Source organism: Mytilus californianus, unplaced genomic scaffold, assembly GCF_021869535.1.
Source record: "Mytilus californianus isolate M0D057914Y unplaced genomic scaffold, xbMytCali1.0.p SCAF_5, whole genome shotgun sequence".
In the NCBI taxonomy this organism is placed as follows: domain Eukaryota; kingdom Metazoa; phylum Mollusca; class Bivalvia; order Mytilida; family Mytilidae; genus Mytilus; species Mytilus californianus.
Window position 1 is genome coordinate 90,521,933 of NW_026262701.1, and position 22,651 is coordinate 90,544,583.

Sequence of the window (22,651 nt, forward strand, 5' to 3'; positions counted from 1 at the left end):
GCGCCTGCATACGCAGTATAAATATATATATCTCCCAATTGATACAATATTTCCGGGCTTGTATTTCCTATCATGATTTCCTTGATAGAAGGTTGCCGCTCACAAGGAAGCTCTTAAACCAAGAGTTCCAAATGGTGAAGTTGAAATCATCCCTTTGTTAATTTTACAGATGCCATCATGAGATGGTTGACCATTATGGAATATCCGTTTCCCAGATGATAGCGGATATTTTCCTTATGTAGTAACTACAATCCTGTTGCCTTTTCACACATGTGACCTACCAAATTAAACTTATTACCGGGTTTGTACTAACATGAGCAACACGACAGGTGCCACATGTGGAGCAGGATCTGATTACTCTTCTGGAGCACCTGATATCACACCCAGTTTTTGGTGGGGTTCGTGTTGCTTAGTCTTTATTTTTATATGTTGTGTTTTGTGTACTATGTTTTGTCTGTTTGTCTTTTTCTTTTTTTTGCCATGGCGTTGTCAGTTTAATTTCGATTTATGAGTTTGAATGTCCCTCTGGTATCTTTCGCCCCTCTTTTACAGTTATTTTGAGATAATCATGATAATGGCAGATTCCATAAAGAAAAGAAAATTTCCATCAAAAAGAACAAATTAATAAAAATAATACTAACTGTTATTTGAATGATAATCATGATAATATGTGAATGTTTTATTGAATAGTAATGTTAAATAAAGCAAGAAAACCAATTATTGGATATGATTGTTTCCATTTAAAGTTGAAATCATTAAAACAAGTTGAATAAAATGCTCCGCAGGGCGCAGCTTGATACGACCGCAGAGGTCAAACCCTGAACAGTTGGGGCAAGTATGGACACAACATTCAAGCTTGATACAGCTCTGAATTTGGATTGTGATTAAATATTTGACACAGCATAGGTTTCTGACACAGAATGAATGTGGTCTAAGAACTTAAAAATTTTAAATTGGACATTCACCTATTATGGTCCAATATCCAAAATCTAAATACATGGTTAGATTCAGCATATCAAAGAACCCCAAGAATTCAATTTTTGATGAAATCAAACAAAGTTTAATTTTGGACCCTTTTGACCTCAATGTGGACAAAGTTGATAACGGGGCCCAAAAATCAAAAATCTAAATACATGGTTAGATTCAGCATATCAAAGAACCCCATATATTCAATTTTTGTTGAAATCAAACAAAGTTTAATTTTGGACCAGATTTGGACCAACTTGAAAACTGGGCCCATAATCAAAAATCTAAATACATGTTTAGATTCAGCATACAAAGAACCCTAAAAATTCAATTTTTGTTAAAATCAAACTAAGTTTAATTTTGGACCCTTTGGACCTTAAAGTAGACCAATTTGAAAACGGAACCAAAAATTAAGAATCTAAATACACGGTTAGATACGGCATATCAAGGAACCCCAATAATTCAATTTTTGATGAAATCAAACAAAGTTAAATTTTGGACCCTTTGGACCTCAATGTGGACCAATTTAAAAACGGGGCCCAAATTCCAAAAACTTAATACACGGTTAGATTCAGCATATTAAAGAACCCCAAGAATTCAAGAATAAAACCCCATTGAAATTGATCAAGAAATAAGCAATTTATACGAAGTATCTTCTTTTGCACAATACTGTGCAATTGAATATTTCTTGCTATTGCGCAATACTGTACAATTGACAATTTCTTGCTATTGCGCAATATTGTGCTATTTGGATATTTCTTGCTATTGCGCAATACTGTGCAATTGAAGATTTCTTGCTATTGCGCAATACTGTGCAATTGAAGATTTCTTGCTATTGTGCAATACTGTGCAATTGAAAATTTCTTGCTATTGCACAATACTTATTATATAATAATTTACACATCCTGTTTGGTGTGTATCTCCTACCATATCAGTATTATATGCTTTTAAATATAAATCAGAAATAACCAACTTAAAATGGAAAATTTTAAAAGAAAAAAAAAAAGGAAAAAAAGAAAAATCCCCCCCCCCCAAATTTTATGAACCCCCTTATGATTCATCACCCCCAAACTCAATCCCAGCCTTCCCTTTGTGGTATGGTACCTTGCAGTACAATTTCAGAGAGATCCATACACTTGAACACAAGTTATTGTCTGGAAACTAGAAAAATGCTTATTTTTGGCCCCTTTTTGGTCCCTTTTTGGCCCCCAATTCCTAAACGTTTCGGGCAATTACCCCAAACTCAATTCCAGCTTTCCCTCTGTGATATGGAACCTTGTAGTACAATTTCAGAAATATCCAAACACTTACACACAAGTTATTGTCATGAAACTAGAAAAATGCTTGTTTTTTGCCCCTTTTTTGGCCCCTAATTCCTAAAATTTTGAGGCAATTACCCCCAAAATCAATTACAGCCTTCTCTTTGTGATATGGAACCTTGTGGTACAATGTCAGAGAGATCCATACACTTACACACAAGTTATTGTCTGGAAGTTACAAAAATGCTTATTTTTGGCCCCTTTTTGGCCCCTAATTCCTTAACTGTTGGTACCATAATCCCCAAAATCAATCCCAACCTTCCTTTCGTGGTATTGAACCTTATGGTAAAATTTCATGGAGATCCATTCACGTAAACTAAAGTTAGAGTGCGAAAACCAATGTGTCTTCGGACGACGCCAGACGACGACGACGACGACGCCAACGTCATACCAATATACGACCAAAAAATTTTTAATTTTTGCGGTCGTATAAAAATGTGAAATGATTGATCGAAATTACTTCCCATTTTTTGACACAAGGTTTATGTGTTACAATGCTTTAAATTGACACTGGTATAACGGTTTTTATTAGTATAGTCTGATTATTCAAACATCCCTGTTTCCAAATCTTTTGCTTTTCTTTTGTTAAAAACATCTGTTACATGTGTTATATATATTTTGTTCAATTTCAAATACCTTGCTTATTAGATGCTCGTCTGTCAATAAATGTTATGATAGCAACATGTTCATAAAATCTTGCCACATCAGTGTAGGTACTTATATAAGCCTGTTAAAATTGTATTTCATAATGTACATTAAACAAACACATTTTGGATCTTTCAATTTACTTTATTCAATCAATAGTTTTATCAAATATGTTGCTAACATAAGTTCTGTCAAACTTGTCATCTTATGTTAGCAACATTTGGATGTGCTACAAATTAAGAGTTATCTGTCCTGGGTTGAAATCTTGTTAAATGTCAGGCAGCGTTATTTGCAGGAGTTCTAAATATGACTTTCAACTAGGATAAGATCTTCAATGTTAGTTAAAAATCTCAAATATATATTGTCTGTCAAATTTATTTATGTTAGCACAATCTTATGTTAGCAACAAGTCCGTCAATATCTTATGTTAGCAACACTATTAAGTCTGTCAAATCTTATGTTAGCAACAATAATGTCCGTCAAATCTTATGTTAGCAACAAAAAAGTCCGTCAAATATTATGTTAGCAACAAAAAAGTCCGTCAAATATTATGTTAGCAACAAAAAAGTCCGTCAAATCTTATGTTAGCAACAACTTCATTTCTGTCAAATCTTATGTAAGCAGCATTGTTCATGTCTGTCAAATTTTATGTTAGCAACTCCAAGATAATCCTTTTTTAAAGTTATTACAATTCCTTTTTTATTGGTGCAGATGTTCAGAAATATTTTATTCCAATTTGCCTTTTATATTTAAGCAAGATATACATCCAAACCTTGAAAATACTGAAGATATCAGGATTGTTTGTGTTGCTAACATAAGAATTTTTCGTCAAAATGTCTGTCAATTTTGTTATGATAGCAACATTTTTTTAAGGTGTCCTTTATTTAAAAAATATAATGTGAATAGATCTATTTTTTGTCAAAAAGTGTTTACTTATATAAGTTTAACATGTATTCCAAAACAGAACCTTATTGGTGTTGATTTTGTTAAACATGATTTTGGGAATTTTTCAACTTTCTTATTTGGAATCTGCCTAATAACCAATAAAATGCTCCGCAGGGCGCAGCTTGATACGACCGCAGAGGTCGAACCCTGAACAGTTGGGGCAAGTATGGACACAACATTCAAGCTTGATACAGCTTTGCATTTGGATTGTGATTAAATATTTGACACAGCATAGGTTTCTGACACAGAATGAATGTGGTCTAAGAACTTAAAAATTTTAAATTGGACATTCACCTATTATGGTCCAATATCCAAAATCTAAATATATGGTTAGATTCAGCATATCAAAGAACCCCAAGAATTCAATTTTTGATGAAATCAAACAAAGTTTAATTTTGGACCCTTTTGACCTCAATGTGGACAAACTTGATAACAGGGCCCAAAAATCAAAAATCTAAACACATGGTTAGATTCAGCATATCAAAGAACCCCATATATTCAATTTTTGTTGAAATCAAACAAAGTTTAATTTTGGACCCCGATTTGGACCAACTTGAAAACTGGGCCCATAATCAAAAATCTAAATACATATTTAGATTCAGCATATCAAAGAACCCTAAAAATTCAATTTTTGTTAAAATCAAACTAAGTTTAATTTTGGACCCTTCGGACCTTAATGTAGACCAATTTGAAAACGGAACCAAAAATTAAGAATCTAAATACACGGTTAGATTCGGCATATCAAAGAACCCCAATAATTCAATTTTTGATGAAATCAAACAAAGTTTAATTTTGGACCCTTTGGACCTCAATGTGGACCAATTTAAAATCGGGGCCCAAAATCCAAAAACTAAATACACGGTTAGATTCAGCATATTAAAGAACCCCAAGAATTCAAGAATAAAACCCCATTGAAATTGGTCAAGAAATAAGCAATTTATACAAAGTATCTTCTTTTGCACAATACTGTGCAATTAAATATTTCTTGCTATTGCGCAATACTGTACAATTGACAATTTCTTGCTATTGCGCAATATTGTGCTATTGGATATTTCTTGCTATTGCGCAATACTGTGCAATTGAAGATTTCTTGCTATTGCGCAATACTGTGCAATTGAAGATTTCTTGCTATTGTGCAATACGTATATACTGTGCAATTGAAAATTTCTTGCTATTGCACAATACTTATTATATAATAATTTACACATCCTCTTTGGTGTGTATCTCCTACCATATCATTATTATTTGCTTTTAAATATAAATCAGAAATAACCAACTTAAAATGGAAAATTTTAAAAGAAAAAAAAAAGGAAAAAAAGAAAAAAAATGAAAAAAAAAATATCCCCCCCCCCCATATTTTTTGAACCCCGTTATGATTAATCACCCCCAAACTCAATCCCAGCCTTCCCTTTGTGGTATGGTACCTTGCAGTACAATTTCAGAGAGATCCATACACTTGAACACAAGTTATTGTCTGGAAACTAGAAAAATGTGTTTTTTGGCCCCTTTTTGGCCCCAAATTCCTAAACGTTTAGGGCAATTACCCCCAAATTCAAACCCAACTTTCCTTTTGTGATATGGTACCTTGCAGTACAATTTCAGAGAGATCCATACACTTGAACACAAGTTATTGTCATGAAACTAGAAAAATGCTTGTTTTTTGCCCCTTTTTTGGCCCCTAATTCCTAAAATTTTGAGGCAATTACCTCCAAAATCAATCCCAGCATTCCTTTTGTGATATGGAACCTTGTGGTACAATGTCAGAGAGATCCATACACTAACACACAAGTTATGTCTGGAAGTTACAAAAATGCTTATTTTTGGCCCCTTTTTGGCCCCTAATTCCTTTACTGTTGGTACCATAACCCCCAAAATCAATCCCAACCTTCCTTTTGTGGTATTGAACCTTGTGGTAAAATTTCATAGAGATCCATTCACTTAAACTAAAGTTAGAGTGCGAAAACCAATGTGTCTTCGGACGAAGACGACGCCAACGTCATACCAATATACGACCACAAAAATTTTTTTGCGGTCGTATAAAAACTGTAAAATTCATGCAAATTGCCAATAACTCCAATGAGACTTTTCCAACAATTATGGTCATTCAACTTTCTTGTTGATATTTTATTGCTGAACATTTTTGCAATCGAAAGTTTCTTTATATCTATTATAGTTTTTGAAATAAGAGCCAAAAAAGGTGAAATTTGTGGAAAGTCCTAATTTGGGGGGAATAAATCCAATAAGACTTCGTCCGTCAATTTTTGTTATTTTAACTTTCTTGTACATCTTTTATTTCTGAACAATTTTGCAATTGAAAGTTTCTTTCCATCTATTATAGTTTTTGAAATAATAGGCAATAAATTGCTTCGCCTAGCACAGCTGGATACGACGGCGGAGGTCCAACCCTGAACAGTTGGGGCAAAAATGGACACAATATTCGTGCTAGATTGGTCTGGATTTGAATTTATATCCAATTTTTTGCTTTTGTGCAATACACTATGCTGTTGCGAATTGACCCCCCCCCCCTTTTCCAAAAAAAAATTCTTTCCCTCAAGACATGGTCATAATCTCGATTCAAATTTCCAATGGAGTTTGCAACCATAATAACCCATTTAAATACATCATAATAGTCTTAAAATAGAAAATGACATACATAATCATAGCTTAAATTAATTTACCTTAATCAGCTTTTTTTAAATTATTAAAATAGTAACTTCTAAAAATTGACAGCTAATCACCTCAAGACATTACAACATTTCTTTATACATAATTTAAAAGCAGTGTAAGGGAGGTAATCCAAAGTTGTGTTTGAATTACCTCCCTTACACTGTAATTTGTGCTTAAGTAATTGTCTACTAACCAGGACACCCTTGTTTTTTCTCACTTTTTTGCCCTTAATTCCTAAACAGTTTGAGCCATAACCCTCCAAAGCCAATCCTAACCATCCCTTTGTGGTATGGAAACTTGTGGTATAATTTCAGAGATCCATACACTGCTCTTACAAGACATAAGGTAGACGGACAAACGGACAGACAGACAGAGTGATTCCTATATACCCCCCCCCCCCACCCCCCAAAAAAAACTTTGTTTGCAGGGTGTATAATTAGAAACTAGACATCATGTTGATGATTGTTGTAAGTTTGGTTATGATTGGCTTAGTAGTTTCAGAGATGACTTTTTTATAATTGCTGACAAACAACAGACTCAAAGTGATGGCAATAGCTCACATGACAGGGCCATGTGAGCTAAAAATATTTTGTATACCGATTAACATTAGTCTTTCTGGCATGTTTAAAGCTTTCGAAAAGACATGTACATGTGATACATGTATGTACATTTGTATTCTGAAGATTCATTTATGTATAGAACTAACTCACTCTGGTTTCAAACAGCATAACACAGCAAAATCACTTATAAAACGTGTAAATGTTCCTTCATATATTGTTTTTTTCAAATGTGTTCTGTACTCTTCGCATTTTCTAGAAAGTGTCTGGACAGCTATCATAAACTCTCTAATAGTTGATCTAACAAATCTGAAAAAAAATATGAAAGAGCTATAAATCATAGGCTTCTTGAGAAGCTTCATCAGTGATGCATGGTTAAGCCGCACCATGTCAACAAGCGAAAAATTAAGAACTCAAAAAGCTCATTCAATAAAGAGCTATGAAAAGTGCAGCATTATATGACCATAGATGGCGAACAATTGTTTATTATCTGTAAGCAGTGACATAGTATTATAATAAAATAATTTATTAAATATTCTATTAACAAACTAGTAGCTCACTATAAGATACATGTACATGTAACCCCTCCAAAAAAATCAGTTGAATCAAAATCTTAAATAGGAGGTGCAAAATGGCATTATGAAATTAAGATTCTGAGAAAGTTTCACTGAAATCCATCCAGTGGTTTAGAAGGATCACTTTATATCACATGTTAGAGCATACCAACAGCATGGTTTATAACTTTATAAGTCAGCATCATGGTCAAAGTAGTGTGCCTTGTTTCAAATCAGAACTTACTTTAAGTCAGCATCATAGCAAAGTAGTGTGTCATGATTCAAATCAGAATTTACTTTAAGTCAGCATCATGGTCAAAGTAGTGTGCCTTGATTCAAGTCAAATTTACTTTAAGTCAGCATCATGATCAAGGTAGTGTGTCGTGATTTAAAACAGAATTTACATTAAGTCAGCATCATGGTCAAAGTAGTGTATCATGCTTCAAATCAGAATTTACTTTAAGTCAGCATCATGGTCAAAGTAGTGTGTCGTCATTCAAATCAAAATTTACTTTTAGTCAGCATCATGGTCAAAGTAGTGTGTCTTGATTCAAATTAGAATTTACTTTAAGTCAGCATCATGGTCAAAGTACATGTAGTGTATCGTGATTCAAATCAGAATTTACATTAAGTCAGCATCTAGGTCAAAGTAGTGTATCATGCTTCAAATCAGAATTTACTTTAAGTCAGCATCATGGTGAAAGTAGTGTGTTGTCATTCAAATCAGAATTTACTTTAAATCTGCATCATGGTCAAAGTAGTGTGTCTTGATTCAAATCAGAATTTACTTTAAGTCAGCATCATGGTGAAAGTACATGTAGTGTGTTGTGATTCAAATCAGAATTTACTTTAAGTCAGCATCATGGTCAAAGTAGTATGCCTTGATTCAAATCAGAATTTACTTTAAGTCAGCATCATGGTCAAAGAAGTGTGCCTTGATTCAAATCAGAATTTACTTAAAGTCAGCATCATGGTTAAAGTAGTGTGTCGTGATTCAAATCAGAATTTACTTAAAGTCAGCATCAAGGTGAAAGTAGTGTGTCGTCATTCAAATCAGAATTTATTTTAAGTCAGCATAAAGGTCAAAGTAGTGTGTCTTGATTCAAATCAGAATTTACTTTCAGTCCGCATCATGGTCAAAGTAGTGTATCATGCTTCAAATCAGAATTTACTTTAAGTCAGCATCATGGTCAAAGTAGTGTGTCGTCATTCAAATCAAAATTTACTTTTAGTCAGCATCATGGTCAAAGTAGTGTGTCTTGATTCAAATTAGAATTTACTTTAAGTCAGCATCATGGTCAAAGTACATGTAGTGTATCGTGATTCAAATCAGAATTTACATTAAGTCAGCATCTAGGTCAAAGTAGTGTATCATGCTTCAAATCAGAATTTACTTTAAGTCAGCATCATGGTGAAAGTAGTGTGTTGTCATTCAAATCAGAATTTACTTTAAATCTGCATCATGGTCAAAGTAGTGTGTCTTGATTCAAATCAGAATTTACTTTAAGTCAGCATCATGGTGAAAGTACATGTAGTGTGTTGTGATTCAAATCAGAATTTACTTTAAGTCAGCATCATGGTCAAAGTAGTATGCCTTGATTCAAATCAGAATTTACTTTAAGTCAGCATCATGGTCAAAGAAGTGTGCCTTGATTCAAATCAGAATTTACTTAAAGTCAGCATCATGGTTAAAGTAGTGTGTCGTGATTCAAATCAGAATTTACTTAAAGTCAGCATCAAGGTGAAAGTAGTGTGTCGTCATTCAAATCAGAATTTATTTTAAGTCAGCATAAAGGTCAAAGTAGTGTGTCTTGATTCAAATCAGAATTTACTTTCAGTCCGCATCATGGTCAAAGTAGTGTGTCGTGATTCAAATCAGAATTTACTTTAAGTCAGCATCATGGTCAAAGTAGTGTGTCTTGATTCAAATCAGAATTTACTTTCAGTCGGCATCATGGTCAAAGTAGTGTGCCTTGATTCAAATCAGAATTTACTTTAAGTCCGCATCGTGGTCAAAGTAGTGTGTCGTGATTCAAATCAGAATTAAATTTTAGTCAGCATCATGGTCAAAGTAGTGTGTTGTGATTCAATTCAGAATTTACTGTTAGTCAGCATCATGGTCAAAGAAGTGTGCCTTGATTCAAATCAGAATTTACTTTAAGTCAGCATCATGGTCAAAGTAGTGTGTCGTGATTCAAATCAGAATTTACTTAAGTCAGCATCATGGTCAAAGTAGTGTGCCTTGATTCAAGTGTGTTGTGATTCAAATCAGAATTTACTTTAACTCAGCATCATGGTCAAAGTAGTGCGCCTTGATTCAAGTGTGTCATGATTCAAATCAGAACTTACTTTTAGTCAGCATCATGGTCAAAGTGATGTGCCTTGATTCAAATCAGAATTTACTTTAAGTCAGCATCATGGTCAAAGTAGTGCATGTAGTGTGTCTTGATTCAAATCAGAATTTACTTTAAGTCAGCATCATGGTCAAAGTACATGTAGTGTGCTGGGATCCAAATCAGAATTTACTTTAAGTCAGCATCATGGTCAAGGTAGTGTGCCTTGATTCAAATCAGAATTTACTTTAAGTCAGCATCATGGTCAAAGTACATGTAGTGTGTCGTGATCCAAATCAGATATTACTTTAAGTCAGCATCATGGTCAAAGTAGTGTGCCTTGATTCAAATCAGAATTTACTTTAAGTCAGCATCATGGTCAAAGTAGTGTGCCTTGATTCAAATCAGAATTTACTTTAAGTCAGCATCATGGTTAAAGTACATCAGTGTTCCAGCTTGAATCTCAGGGCAGAAGGGTGCTAGTTGTCTGAAAGGGCACTTTAGCGTTATAACCCAGATTTTAAGGGCAATGTTGGACAGTGTATAAATTACCTTGAATATTCCTAGGCTCAGCTGGAGAACATTAGTTGTATTTAAACCATATTCAGAAATTTATGTGTTCTTGATGTTGGTTCCAGTAAGATTTTTTTTTCATCAAATTATCATACCATGAAGCAAAGCATATCATTCTGATGTTACTCTAAACAAACTTGTACATTTGGTATGGAAAATAATCATCAGAAATTTCAATGTTTTATAACTTATACCAAAATAAACAAGGAGTTTTGAAAGATGGAGTTATACATGCAAAATTGAATGTTGAATGTAATTAAATTATCTACATTTAAATTACTTGTTCAAACATATAAAATTGAGAATGGAAATGGGGAATGTGTCAAAGAGACAACAACCCGACCATAGAACAGACAACAGCAGAAGGTCACCAACAGGTCTTCAATGCAGCGAGAAATTCCCGCACCCGGAGGCGTCCTTCAGCTGGCCCCTAAACAAATATATATACTAGTTCAGTGATAATGAACGCCATACTAAACTCCAAATTGTACACAAGAAACTAAAATTAATAAAATGCTTCGCTGGGGCGCAGCTTGATACGACCGCAGAGGTCGAACCCTGAACAGTTGGGGCAAGTATGGACACAACATTCAAGCTTGATACAGCTCTGAATTTGGATTGTTATTAAATATTTGACACAGCATAGGTTTCTGACACAGAATGAATGTGGTCTAAGAACTTGAATTTTTTTAATTTACCTATTATGGTCCAATGTCCAAAATCAAAATACATGGTTAGATTCAGCATATCAAAGAACCCCAATAATTCAATTTTTGATGAAATCAACCAAAGTTTAATTTTGGACCCTTTTGACCTCAATATGAACCAATTTGATAGCGGGGCCCACAAATAAAAAATCTAAATTCATGGTTAGATTCAGCATATCAAAGAACCACATATATTCAATTTTTGTTGAAATCAAAAAAAGTTTAATTTTGGACCCCAACTTGGACAAACTTGAAAACTGGGCCCATAATCAAAAATCTAAACACATGTTTAGATTCAGCATATCAAAGAACCCCAAGAATTCAATTTTTGTTAAAATCAAACTAAGTTTAATTTTGGACCCTTTGGACCTCAATGAAGACCAATTTAAAAAACGGGACCCAAATTAAAAATACGGTTAGATTTGGCATATCAAAGAACCCCAATAATTCAATTTTCGATGAAATCAAACAAAGTTTAATTTTGGACCCTTTTGACCTCAATATGAACCAATTTGATAGCGGGGCCTACAAATAAAAAATCTAAATACATGGTTAGATTCAGCATATCAAAGAACCTCATATATTCAATTTTTGTTGAAATCAAACAAAGTTTAATTTTGGACCCCAATTTGGACCAACTTGAAAACTGGGCCCATAATCAAAAAAAGTATAAATACTGGACCCTATCTTGGACCAACTTGAAAACTGGGCCCATAATCAAAAATCTAAACACATGTTTAGATTCAGCAAATCAAAGAACCCCAAGAATTCAATTTTTGTCAAAATCAAACTAAGTTTAATTTTGGACCCTTTGGACCTCAATGTAGACCAATTTAAAAAACAGGACCCAAAATTAAAAACCTAAATACACGGTTAGATTTGGAATATCAAAGAACCCCAATAATTCAATTTTAGATGAAATCAAACAAAGTTTAATTTTGGACCCTTTTGACCTCAATATGAACCAATTAGATAACGGGGTCCACAAATAAAAAATCTAAATACATGGTTAGATTCAGCATATCAAAGAACCCCATATATTCATTTTTTGTTGAAATCAAACAAAGTTTAATTTTGGACCACAATTTGGACCAACTTGAAAAAATTCATGTTTAGATTCAGCATATCAAAGAACCTCATATATTCAATTTTTGCTAAAATCAAACAAAGTTTAATTTTGGACCCTTTGGACATTAATGTAGACCAATTTGAAAACTGGACCCAAAATTAAAAATCTAAATACACTGTTAGATTCAGCATAACAAATAAATAAATGTGATCAAAGATTTTACAAATCTAATGCGCCATACTGTGCAATTAAAGATTACTTCTTGAAATTTTTCAATATTTGAAATTTGAAAAAAAAATAATATTTGAAGAATAATTCTTTTTAATTTCTGAAATCTGAAATGAGAAAAAATTGGCCCCCCACAATTTCTTTTTATCCCCCCCCCCCTTTTTCCCCCAAAAAAATTCTTTCCCTCAAGATATGGTCATAATCTCAATTCAAATTTCCAATGGAGTTGGCAACCATAATTACCCATTTAAATTTACCATAGTGCTAACTTAATCTATTTTATAATAGAATTAATAAAAATATAGTGTCAAATCTTTCATATGGATTTTTTTGTAAAAAAAAAAGATGAAAACATTTGCAGATATTTTTACTGGTCTTCCTTTATAAATATGCATTTCTTTAAACATAATTTAAAAGCAGTGTAAGGGAAGTAACCAAAACATTGTATTTGGATTACCTCCCTTACACTGTTTTAGATTATCTTTATTGTTCATTAACCATTACTTTATACATAATTTAAAAGCAGTGTGAGGGAGATAATTTCAATGATGTATTTGATTTATCTCCCTTACACTGCTTTAAATTATGTTTTGTACTAAAGTATTTGTCCATTAACCAGGACAACCTTGTTTTTCCCCCTTTTTTGCCCCTAATTCCTAAACGGTTTGAGCCATAACCCCCCAAAGCAAATCCTAACCATCCCTTTGTGGTATGGAAACTTGTAGTATAATTTCAGAGAGATCCATACACCGTTCCACAGTTATTGTCTGGAAACTAGAAAATGCTCATTTTTCGGCCCCTTTTTGGCCCCTAATTCCTTAACTGTTGGTACCATAACCCCCAAAATCAATCCCAACCTTCCTTTTGTGGTATTTAACCTTATGGTCAAATTTCAAAAAGATCCATTCACTTAAACTAAAGTTAGAGTGCGAAAACCAATATGTATTCGGACGACGACGACGGACGACGACGACGACGACGACGCCAACGTCATACCAATATACGACCACAAAATTTTTTTGCGGTCGTATAAAAATAATACAAGACTGACAAAGGCTAGAGGCTCCTGACTTGGGACAGGCGCAAAAATGCGGTATATATGTTATTGAGAGTTATTTATTATCATTTAAATTGTTACAAAAAAGTATTTTTAAGTGCACACCAAAGTGCTCCTCAGTAAGGAGTTTTATAAATATAACAGGTGAGACAGGAGATGATCATATTTATATTGATGCAATAATATATTGCAGAAGGTATAAACAGTAACAATTTTCTCCATCATTGTTAAAAATAAATTTGTTGTTGAGTGCTCCATATCAGGAGGATTATAAAATACAAGAAGTATTAAAAACAGGAAGTGAATCTTGTTATGTTCAAAGTACAAAATACTTTGATTCCTCTTTAAATTTCATACTCATGGTTATGAAACAAAACATTTTTTACCAATTAAGTCAAAACTATGTATGCATTTAAAATTGTTTAAGATTTTATTTTTTATGTTATGCCTACTGAAATAAATTTTTCTGGTGTACATGCTGTACATAAACATTACAAATGGATAACATGTGGACATTTCATTCTGTATTAAATATCTAGTATTTGTTCAATTATCTTAAATCAACTAATTAGCAGTAAACAATCATTAACAAAGGTGATAAAACTGCCAAAGCATTAGGTATTTAACTTAATTCCATTGTCAGTTAATTAGTGTTACACAATCAGGTATCAATTTTACCGGGAACGCTGGTAGGCATAAAATTTTGAAATTTTATTTTTTTGAAAAGGCAGAGGGTTGCATTCTTTTACTTTGGAGGGCAGAAGGGCGGGGGTAAGGGCACCAAGGGCGGGCCGCCCTTCTATTTAGGGCAGGCGGGAACACTGTACATGTAGTGTCGTAATCCAAATCAGATATTACTTTAAGTCAGCATCATGGTCAAAGTAGTGAGCCTTGATTCAAATCAGAATTTACTTTAAGTCAGCATCATGATCAAAGTAGTGTGCCTTGATTCAAATCAGAATTTACTTTAAGTCAGCATCATGGTTAAAGTAGTGTGCCTTGATTCAAATCAGAATTTACTTTTAAGTCAGCATCATGATCAAAGTAGTATGCCTTGATTCAAATCAGAATTTACTTTAAGTCAGCATCATGGTCAAAGAAGTGAGCCTTGATTCAATTCAGAATTTACTTTAAGTCAGCATCATGGTCAAAGTAGTGTGCCTTGATTCAAATCAGAATTTACTTTAAGTCAGCATCATGGTCAAAGTAGTGTGCATTGATTCAAATCAGAATTTACTTTAAGTCAGCATCATGGTTAAAGTAGTGTGCCTTGATTCAAATCAGAATTTACTTTTAAGTCAGCATCATGATCAAAGTAGTATGCCTTGATTCAAATCAGAATTTACTTTAAGTCAGCATCATGGTTAAAGTAGTGTGCCTTGATTCAAATCAGAATTTACTTTTAAGTCAGCATCATGATCAAAGTAGTATGCCTTGATTCAAATCAGAATTTACTTTAAGTCAGCATCATGGTCAAAGAAGTGAGCCTCGATTCAAATCAGAATTTACTTAAAGTCAGCATCATGGTCAAAGAAGTGAGCCTTGATTCAAATCAGAATTTACTTAAAGTCAGCATCATGGTTAAAGTAGTGTGTCGTGATTCAAATCAGAATTTACTTTAAGTCAGCATCAAGGTCAAAGTAGTGTGTCTTGATTCAAATCAGAATTTACTTTTAAGTCAGCATCATGGTCAAAGAAGTGTGTCGTGATTCAAATCAGAATTTACTTTAAGTCAGCATCATGGTCAAAGTAGTGTGTTGTGATTCAATTCAGAATTTACTGTTAGTCAGCATCATGGTCAAAGAAGTGTGCCTTGATTCAAATCAGAATTTACTTTAAGTCAGCATCATGGTCAAAGTAGTGTGTCGTGATTCAAATCAGAATTTACTTAAGTCAGCATCATGGTCAAAGTAGTGTGCCTTGATTCAAATCAGAATTTACTTAACAAGCATATATGTAATTTACATGCTTCACCTGAAAAACAGTTACTGAAATTGTACTTTTATTAGCAGGTACAAATTTTCAGGGTTTCCTGTACTCAACCAAGGTTGCAGATATTTAAAATTGCAGATTTGTCAACATATGATACATGTAAGATACATATATTTCTTTTACATTGTATGTCTTTGTAGCTCTATTAATATGCACGGATATTTATTTGCGTGAAAAATTACCTACCTACAAGCAACATATTGTACAGATAGAATTACTCCCCCTTTTCCTTCCATATACATAATTAAGTCTCCAAAAAAGATTATCATAATCAAAGAGCTGAAAGCTCTGAGGAAAAATGACGCCACTGTCTCTAATATTGTGATATTTTTTATGCAAGTCTTGATTTTCACATACCGTAATAAGTTTAACATTGCAACATGTCTCGTAAGCATATAATTGATATTCGTATATGTGTCTGTTTTTTCAGTACAAATGAATAGGTCAAGACTACATGAATGATCTACAGTATCCAATTACCACTGGCTGTTTTTTTGTATAAATAAATAGGTCGAGACTACCGGAATGATCTACAATATCCAATGACTACTGGCTGTTCTTTTGTACTAATAAAAAGGTCAAGACTATTTGAATGATCTACAATATCCAATGACTACTGGCTGTTCTTTTGTACATATAAATAAAGACTACCTGAATGATCTTAAGTATTCTAAGTAATGTGATTTTTTTCTTGCAATTACATTTTTCTAAATCAAGAATATAGACTACCGGTACTAGTATCCTTTTCAAACCAAATGATTATGAAGAGCCTGTTGTTAGCAAGCTCTTATACCCCACATACTCATTAAATAAGTTACTAGTGACCTAGTTATTTCTGTTACTTGAAGCAAATTATATTTCTGTATATTTAGACAATAGTATAATATTGTTTTACTAGTTTTATTTCACCTTGAAGATTAGACAAATAGGGATACTCCTTCGATTTTTTATTTCATGTCAGTCAGGTCGCTTTATATGAAACTTGAAACCACTTCTCTGCCATATTGTTATTTTATAACAACTCTGCCCTTGACCATGTTGACCCATGTAATTGATATTCATTCTTTAACCATATATCATAGTCAGTTAGTTTTTGATTTTGCACTCCCACACCACCTTTCATGTCTTTCAGGTCAAATGTCTGTCTCCATTTAAGTTAATGACATTGAACAATCATGGTATTAAACACAATTTCAATAGTGGTAATGCTGTTCTCGTGGGTCACCATATATTCAACTTGGGTAGCATTCCAGTTATTGAAATTTGTGTCAGATTAGAACAATGATCTAGATCTTTAGGAATGGATCTTATAATTTAATATGGAGCCATAGTATGGGACCCCTACACGGTAACAAAAAAAACAAGCTTGAAAGGATACAATGTCAAGCGGCAAAATCTATGACCAGAGATTACAAGTCAAAAGAGGACGGACGGGATACGTCTCTAAAATGCTTGCTGAACTGGAACTACAGCAAGATCTCCAGACAAGACGAACAAAGCGTTGAAGCCAGAAGTTAATGTTTATGTAAAAAGTAGTTGAGGGGCTGATTCCCGCTATTGAACCATACTGTCATTCTATAATATCATTACGTAAGTATTTCTGTATTGGCCTTGTTATTGGTCCATGTCTTGGGTGTATTGGTCTGGGCGAAGCGGAAGGCCAATACTGCTGGCCGAGGACCAATAATAAGGCCAATACAGAAATACACGTAATAGTATCTTTATTAATACTACAGTGTTACAATATTTTTTTTATTTCATTTCACAAGAGAAAAACATTTTTACCATGAAGTGGAACTATCCAAATCTCAGTTTCCTTTTAAAAGATGCAATATCTAATGATTCGGTGCCGTTTGACTGCTGGCCGAGAACCAATAATATTAAGGCCAATACAGAAATACACGTAATAGTATCTTTATTAATTAACTACAGTGTTACAATATTTTTTTTATTTCATTTCACAAGAGATAAATATTTTTACCTTGAAGTGGAACTATCCAAATCTCGGTTTCTTTTTATAAGATGCAATATCTAATGATTCGGTGCCGTTTGAAGTATCTTCAGCCTTTTCTCATCTGATGAATTTTTCTACCCTTTCCAGTCACTATAAAGTGTTACAACTTTAATTTAGACACAACACATAAATAGTAATTGGAAAGGTACTGCCATTGCATGTGTAATGCAAATATATTTAAAAAAAAAATAATGTAAGAGTTGAAATTGATACAACTATCCATAAGCCAATTGACCAAAGAACGAAGATTTGCACAATTACAGAATGCATATGCCTGGTTCGGGTTTAAAAATAAACGACCGTTTAAATACAAAACATGAGAAGCGACAGTAAACAGTAAAAATCGATTTGTACCATCGACATGATGAAATTATGAGGTCGTCAAGAAATGAACTTTGTGATAATTTACTCGTTCCCCAAACCTGAAATAATCCCATCGTCTACTTTCAAAATGCTTTTTAAATGAATGGGACCGTCTTTAACCTAAAATATATGCCATACTGAACGTTTCAGCTTGTTTATGGTTAGCCTGGGATCCTGGCCAACTGCTTGACTATCGACGAAGTATTAGATTGGGTCAGGATGCCAGGCTAGTTTATGGTGAGTAAACCTGCGTCTTACAAACAACTGTTTACTTTCAGTTTGAGTTTATCGTGACTTACGATCTAAAAACTAGAGACGTTCCGAAATCCTGTTTTGTAAACAAAGATTCATACGCACCGTGTGGGTATAACCGTATTACTAATTTCCGATTTTTAAAATCTTCGTAAATCTGGATAAAGACCAGTTTCTATCCAATGGATATCAAAATGATTCCGATTTTCACTTTTTTTAATGATTGTAAAATTGAAATGGCATGAAAGGCTGACATTATTTAGGAGAACTATTTTGTCTAGCGATTGCTGATCATTTGAGGGTAAAAAGTCCAACACCATAACAAAACGGATATATTTATCATGTATACAAACCGATTGTTTACGATTGTAAGACATGTGCATAAAAGTGAAAGCTCGAATAAATATGAAAAATATAACAAAGGGATAGCTCCAAATACCATTTAATAACAAAAAACATATGAACAGGTCAAGATATCTTTTTAGTAAATAAAATAAAGTATGTAAACTGGTTCCCGTCCGACTACAACACTTTGTTCGAGTGTAGCGTAATACAAGCAGATTCCAGTTAGTATGTAAAATAGTAAATATGAAACCGAGTGCGGTAGGCGGAGGCAATAATCGACTTCCGTAAGTTCTGGTCAATGGTATCGGAAACATGCCGCCGATAGCGTCATTTTCCAAAAACATATTATAAAGCAAAATTTTTACTGGAAAAATAACTAGAGGCTCTCAAGAGCCTGTGTCGCTCACCTGTATTTACTGATGCTTTGGAAATCATGTAAAATAAGGTTAAAATCATAATAAATAGTATTAGATATTATAATGATATCTAAGATAATAGCAAATAAAATGCTTCGCTGGGCGCAGCTTGATACGACCGCAGAGGTCGAACCCTGAACAGTTGGGGCAAGTATGGACACAACATTCAAGCTTGATACAGCTCTGAATTTATATTGTGATTAAATATTTGACACAGCATAGGTTTCTGACACAGAAAGAATGTGGTCTAAGAACTTCAATTTTTTTAATTTACCTATTATGGTCCAATGTCCAAAATCAAAATACATGGTTAGATTCAGCATATCAAAGAACCCTATATATTCAATTTTTGTTGAAATCAAACAAAGTTTAATTTTGGACCCCAACTTGGACAAACTTGAAAACTGGTCCCATAATCAAAAATCTAAACACATGTTTAGATTCAGCATATCAAAGTACCCCAAGAATTCAATTTTTGTTAAAATCAAACTAAGTTTAATTTTGGACCCTTTGGACCTTAATGTAGACCAATTTAAAAAACGGGACCCAAATTTAAAAATCTAAAAACACGGTTAGATTTGGCATATCAAAGAACCCCAATAATTCAATTTTTGATGAAATCAAACAAAGTTTAATTTTGGACCCCAATTTGGACCAACTTGAAAACTGGGCCAAAAATCTAAAATCTAAATACATGTTTAGATTCAGCATATCAAAGAACCCCATATATTCAATTTTTGTTGAAATCAAACAAAGTTTAATTTTGGACCCCAACTTGGACCAACTTGAAAACTGGTCCCATAATCAAAAATCTTAACACATGTTTAGATTCAGCATATCAAAGAACCCCAAAAATTCAATTTTTGTTAAAATCAAACTAAGTTTAATTTTGGACCCTTTGGACCTTAATGTAGATCAATTTAAAAAATGGGACCCAAAAAAATCTAAATACACGGTTAGATTTGGCATATCAAAGAACCCCAATAATTAAATTTTTGATGAAATCAAACAAAGTTTAATTTTGGACCCTTTTGACCTCAATATGAACCAATTTGATAGCGGGTCCACAAATAAAAAATCTAAATACATGGTAAGATTCAGCATATCAAAGAACCCCATATATTCAATTTTTGTTGAAATCAAACAAAGTTTAATTTTGGACCCCAATTTGGACCAACTTGAAAACTGGGCCAAAAATCTAAAATCTAAATACATGTTTAGATTCAGCATATCAAAGAACCCCATATATTCAATTTTTGTTGAAATCAAACAAAGTTTAATTTTGGACCCCAACTTGGACAAACTTGAAAACTGGGCCCATAATCAAAAATCTAAACACATGTTTAGATTCAGCATATCAAAGAACCCCAAGAATTCAATTTTTGTTAAAATCAAACTAAGTTTAATTTTGGACCCTTTGGACCTTAATGTAGACCAATTTAAAAACGGGACCCAAAATTAAAAATCTAAATACACGGTTAGATTTGGCATATCAAAGAACCCCAATAATTCAATTTTTGATGAAATCAAACAAAGTTTAATTTTGGACCCTTTTGACCTCAATATGAACCAATTTGATAGCGGGTCCACAAATAAAAAATCTAAATACATGGTTAGATTCAGCATATCAAAGAACCCCAAGAATTCAATTTTTGATGAAATCAAACAAAGTTTAATTTTGGACCCTTTTGACCTCAATGTGGACAAAGTTGATAACGGGGCCCAAAAATCAAAAATCTAAATACATGGTTAGATTCAGCATATCAAAGAACCCCATATATTCAATTTTTGTTGAAATCAAACAAAGTTTAATTTTGGACCCCGATTTGGACCAACTTGAAAACTGGGCCCATAATCAAAAATCTAAATACATGTTTAGATTCAGCATATCAAAGTACCCTAAAAATTCAATTTTTGTTAAAATCAAACTAAGTTTAATTTTGGACCCTTTTGACCTTAATGTAGACCAATTTGAAAACGGAACCAAAAATTAAGAATCTAAATACACGGTTAGATTCGGCATATCAAAGAACCCCAATAATTCAATTTTTGATGAAATCAAACAAAGTTTAATTTTGGACCCTTTGGACCTCAATGTGGACCAATTTAAAAACGGGGCCCAAAATCCAAAAACTTAATACACGGTTAGATTCAGCATATTAAAGAACCCCAAGAATTCAAGAATAAAACCCCATTGAAATTGATCAAGAAATAAGCAATTTATACGAAGTATCTTCTTTTGCACAATACTGTGCAATTGAATATTTCTTGCTATTGTGCAATACTGTACAATTGACAATTTCTTGCTATTGCGCAATATTGTGCTATTGGATATTTCTTGCTATTGCGCAATACTGTGCAATTGAAGATTTCTTGCTATTGCACAATACTGTGCAATTGAAGATTTCTTGCAATTGTGCAATACTGTGCAATTGAAAATTTCTTGCTATTGCACAATACTTATTATATAATACTTTACACATCCTGTTTGGTGTGTATCTCCTACCATATCATTATTATTTGCTTTTAAATATCAATCAGAAATAACCAACTTAAAATGGAAAATTTTAAAAGAAAAAAAAAAGGAAAAAAAGAAAAAAAAAGAAAAAAAAAAATCCCCCCCCCCAAATTTTTTGAACCCCCTTATGATTCATCACCCCCAAACTCAATCCCAGCCTTCCCTGTGTGGTATGGTACCTTGCATTACAATTTCAGAGAGATCCATACACTTGAACACAAGTTATTGTCTGGAAACTAGAAAAATGCTTATTTTTGGCCCCTTTTTGGCCCCCAATTCCTAAACATTTCGGGCAATTACCCCCAAACTCAATTCCAGCTTTCCCTTTGTGATATGGAACCTTGTAGTACAATTTCAGAAATATCCAAACACTTACACACAAGTTATTGTCATGAAACTAGAAAAATGCTTGTTTTTTGCCCCTTTTTTGGCCCCTAATTCCTAAAATTTTGAGGCAATTACCCCCAAAATCAATTACAGCCTTCCCTTTGTGATATGGAACCTTGTGGTACAATGTCAGAGAGATCCATACACTTACACACAAGTTATTGTCTGGAAGTTACAAAAATGCTTATTTTTGGCCCCTTTTTGGCCCCTAATTCCTTAACTGTTGGTACCATAACCCCCAAAATCAATCCCCACCTTCCTTTCGTGGTATTGAACCTTATGGTAAAATTTCATGGAGATCCATTCACTTATACTAAAGTTAGAGTGCGAAAACCAATGTGTCTTCGGACGACGCCGGACGACGCCAGACGACGACGACGACGACGACAACGACGACGACGACGACGACGCCAACGTCATACCAATATACGACCAAAAAATTTTCAATTTTTGCGGTCGTATAAAAACTGCAAAATTTTTGTAAAATTACTAACTCAGGGGCAGCAACCTAACAACGGGTTGTCGGATTCGTCTGAAAATTTCAGGGCAGATAAATCTAAATCTGATGAACATTTGTGCCACCTGTCAGATTTGCTCTAAATGCTTTAGTTTCATAGATATAAACCAAAAACTGCATTTTACCCCTATGTTCTATTTTTAACCAAGTCTGCCATGATGGTTGGAAGGCGGGGTCATCGGACAAATTTTTAAACTAGATACCCTTATATTGATTATGGCCAAGTA

The 22,651-nt window shown here is 33.4% G+C and overlaps 1 protein-coding gene across 1 annotated transcript in view; it reads right to left on the reverse strand.

Moving 5' to 3' along the window:
* LOC127703238 (uncharacterized) overlaps window positions 1-22,651 on the reverse strand; it is a 42,121-nt gene that overhangs the window by 12,485 nt on the left and 6,985 nt on the right. Inside the window, exon 2 of the mRNA XM_052207760.1 lies at window positions 7,253-7,408. Within this exon, the coding sequence (XP_052063720.1) occupies window positions 7,253-7,408 (156 nt within the window). The remainder of the gene's footprint in view (window positions 1-7,252; window positions 7,409-22,651) is intronic.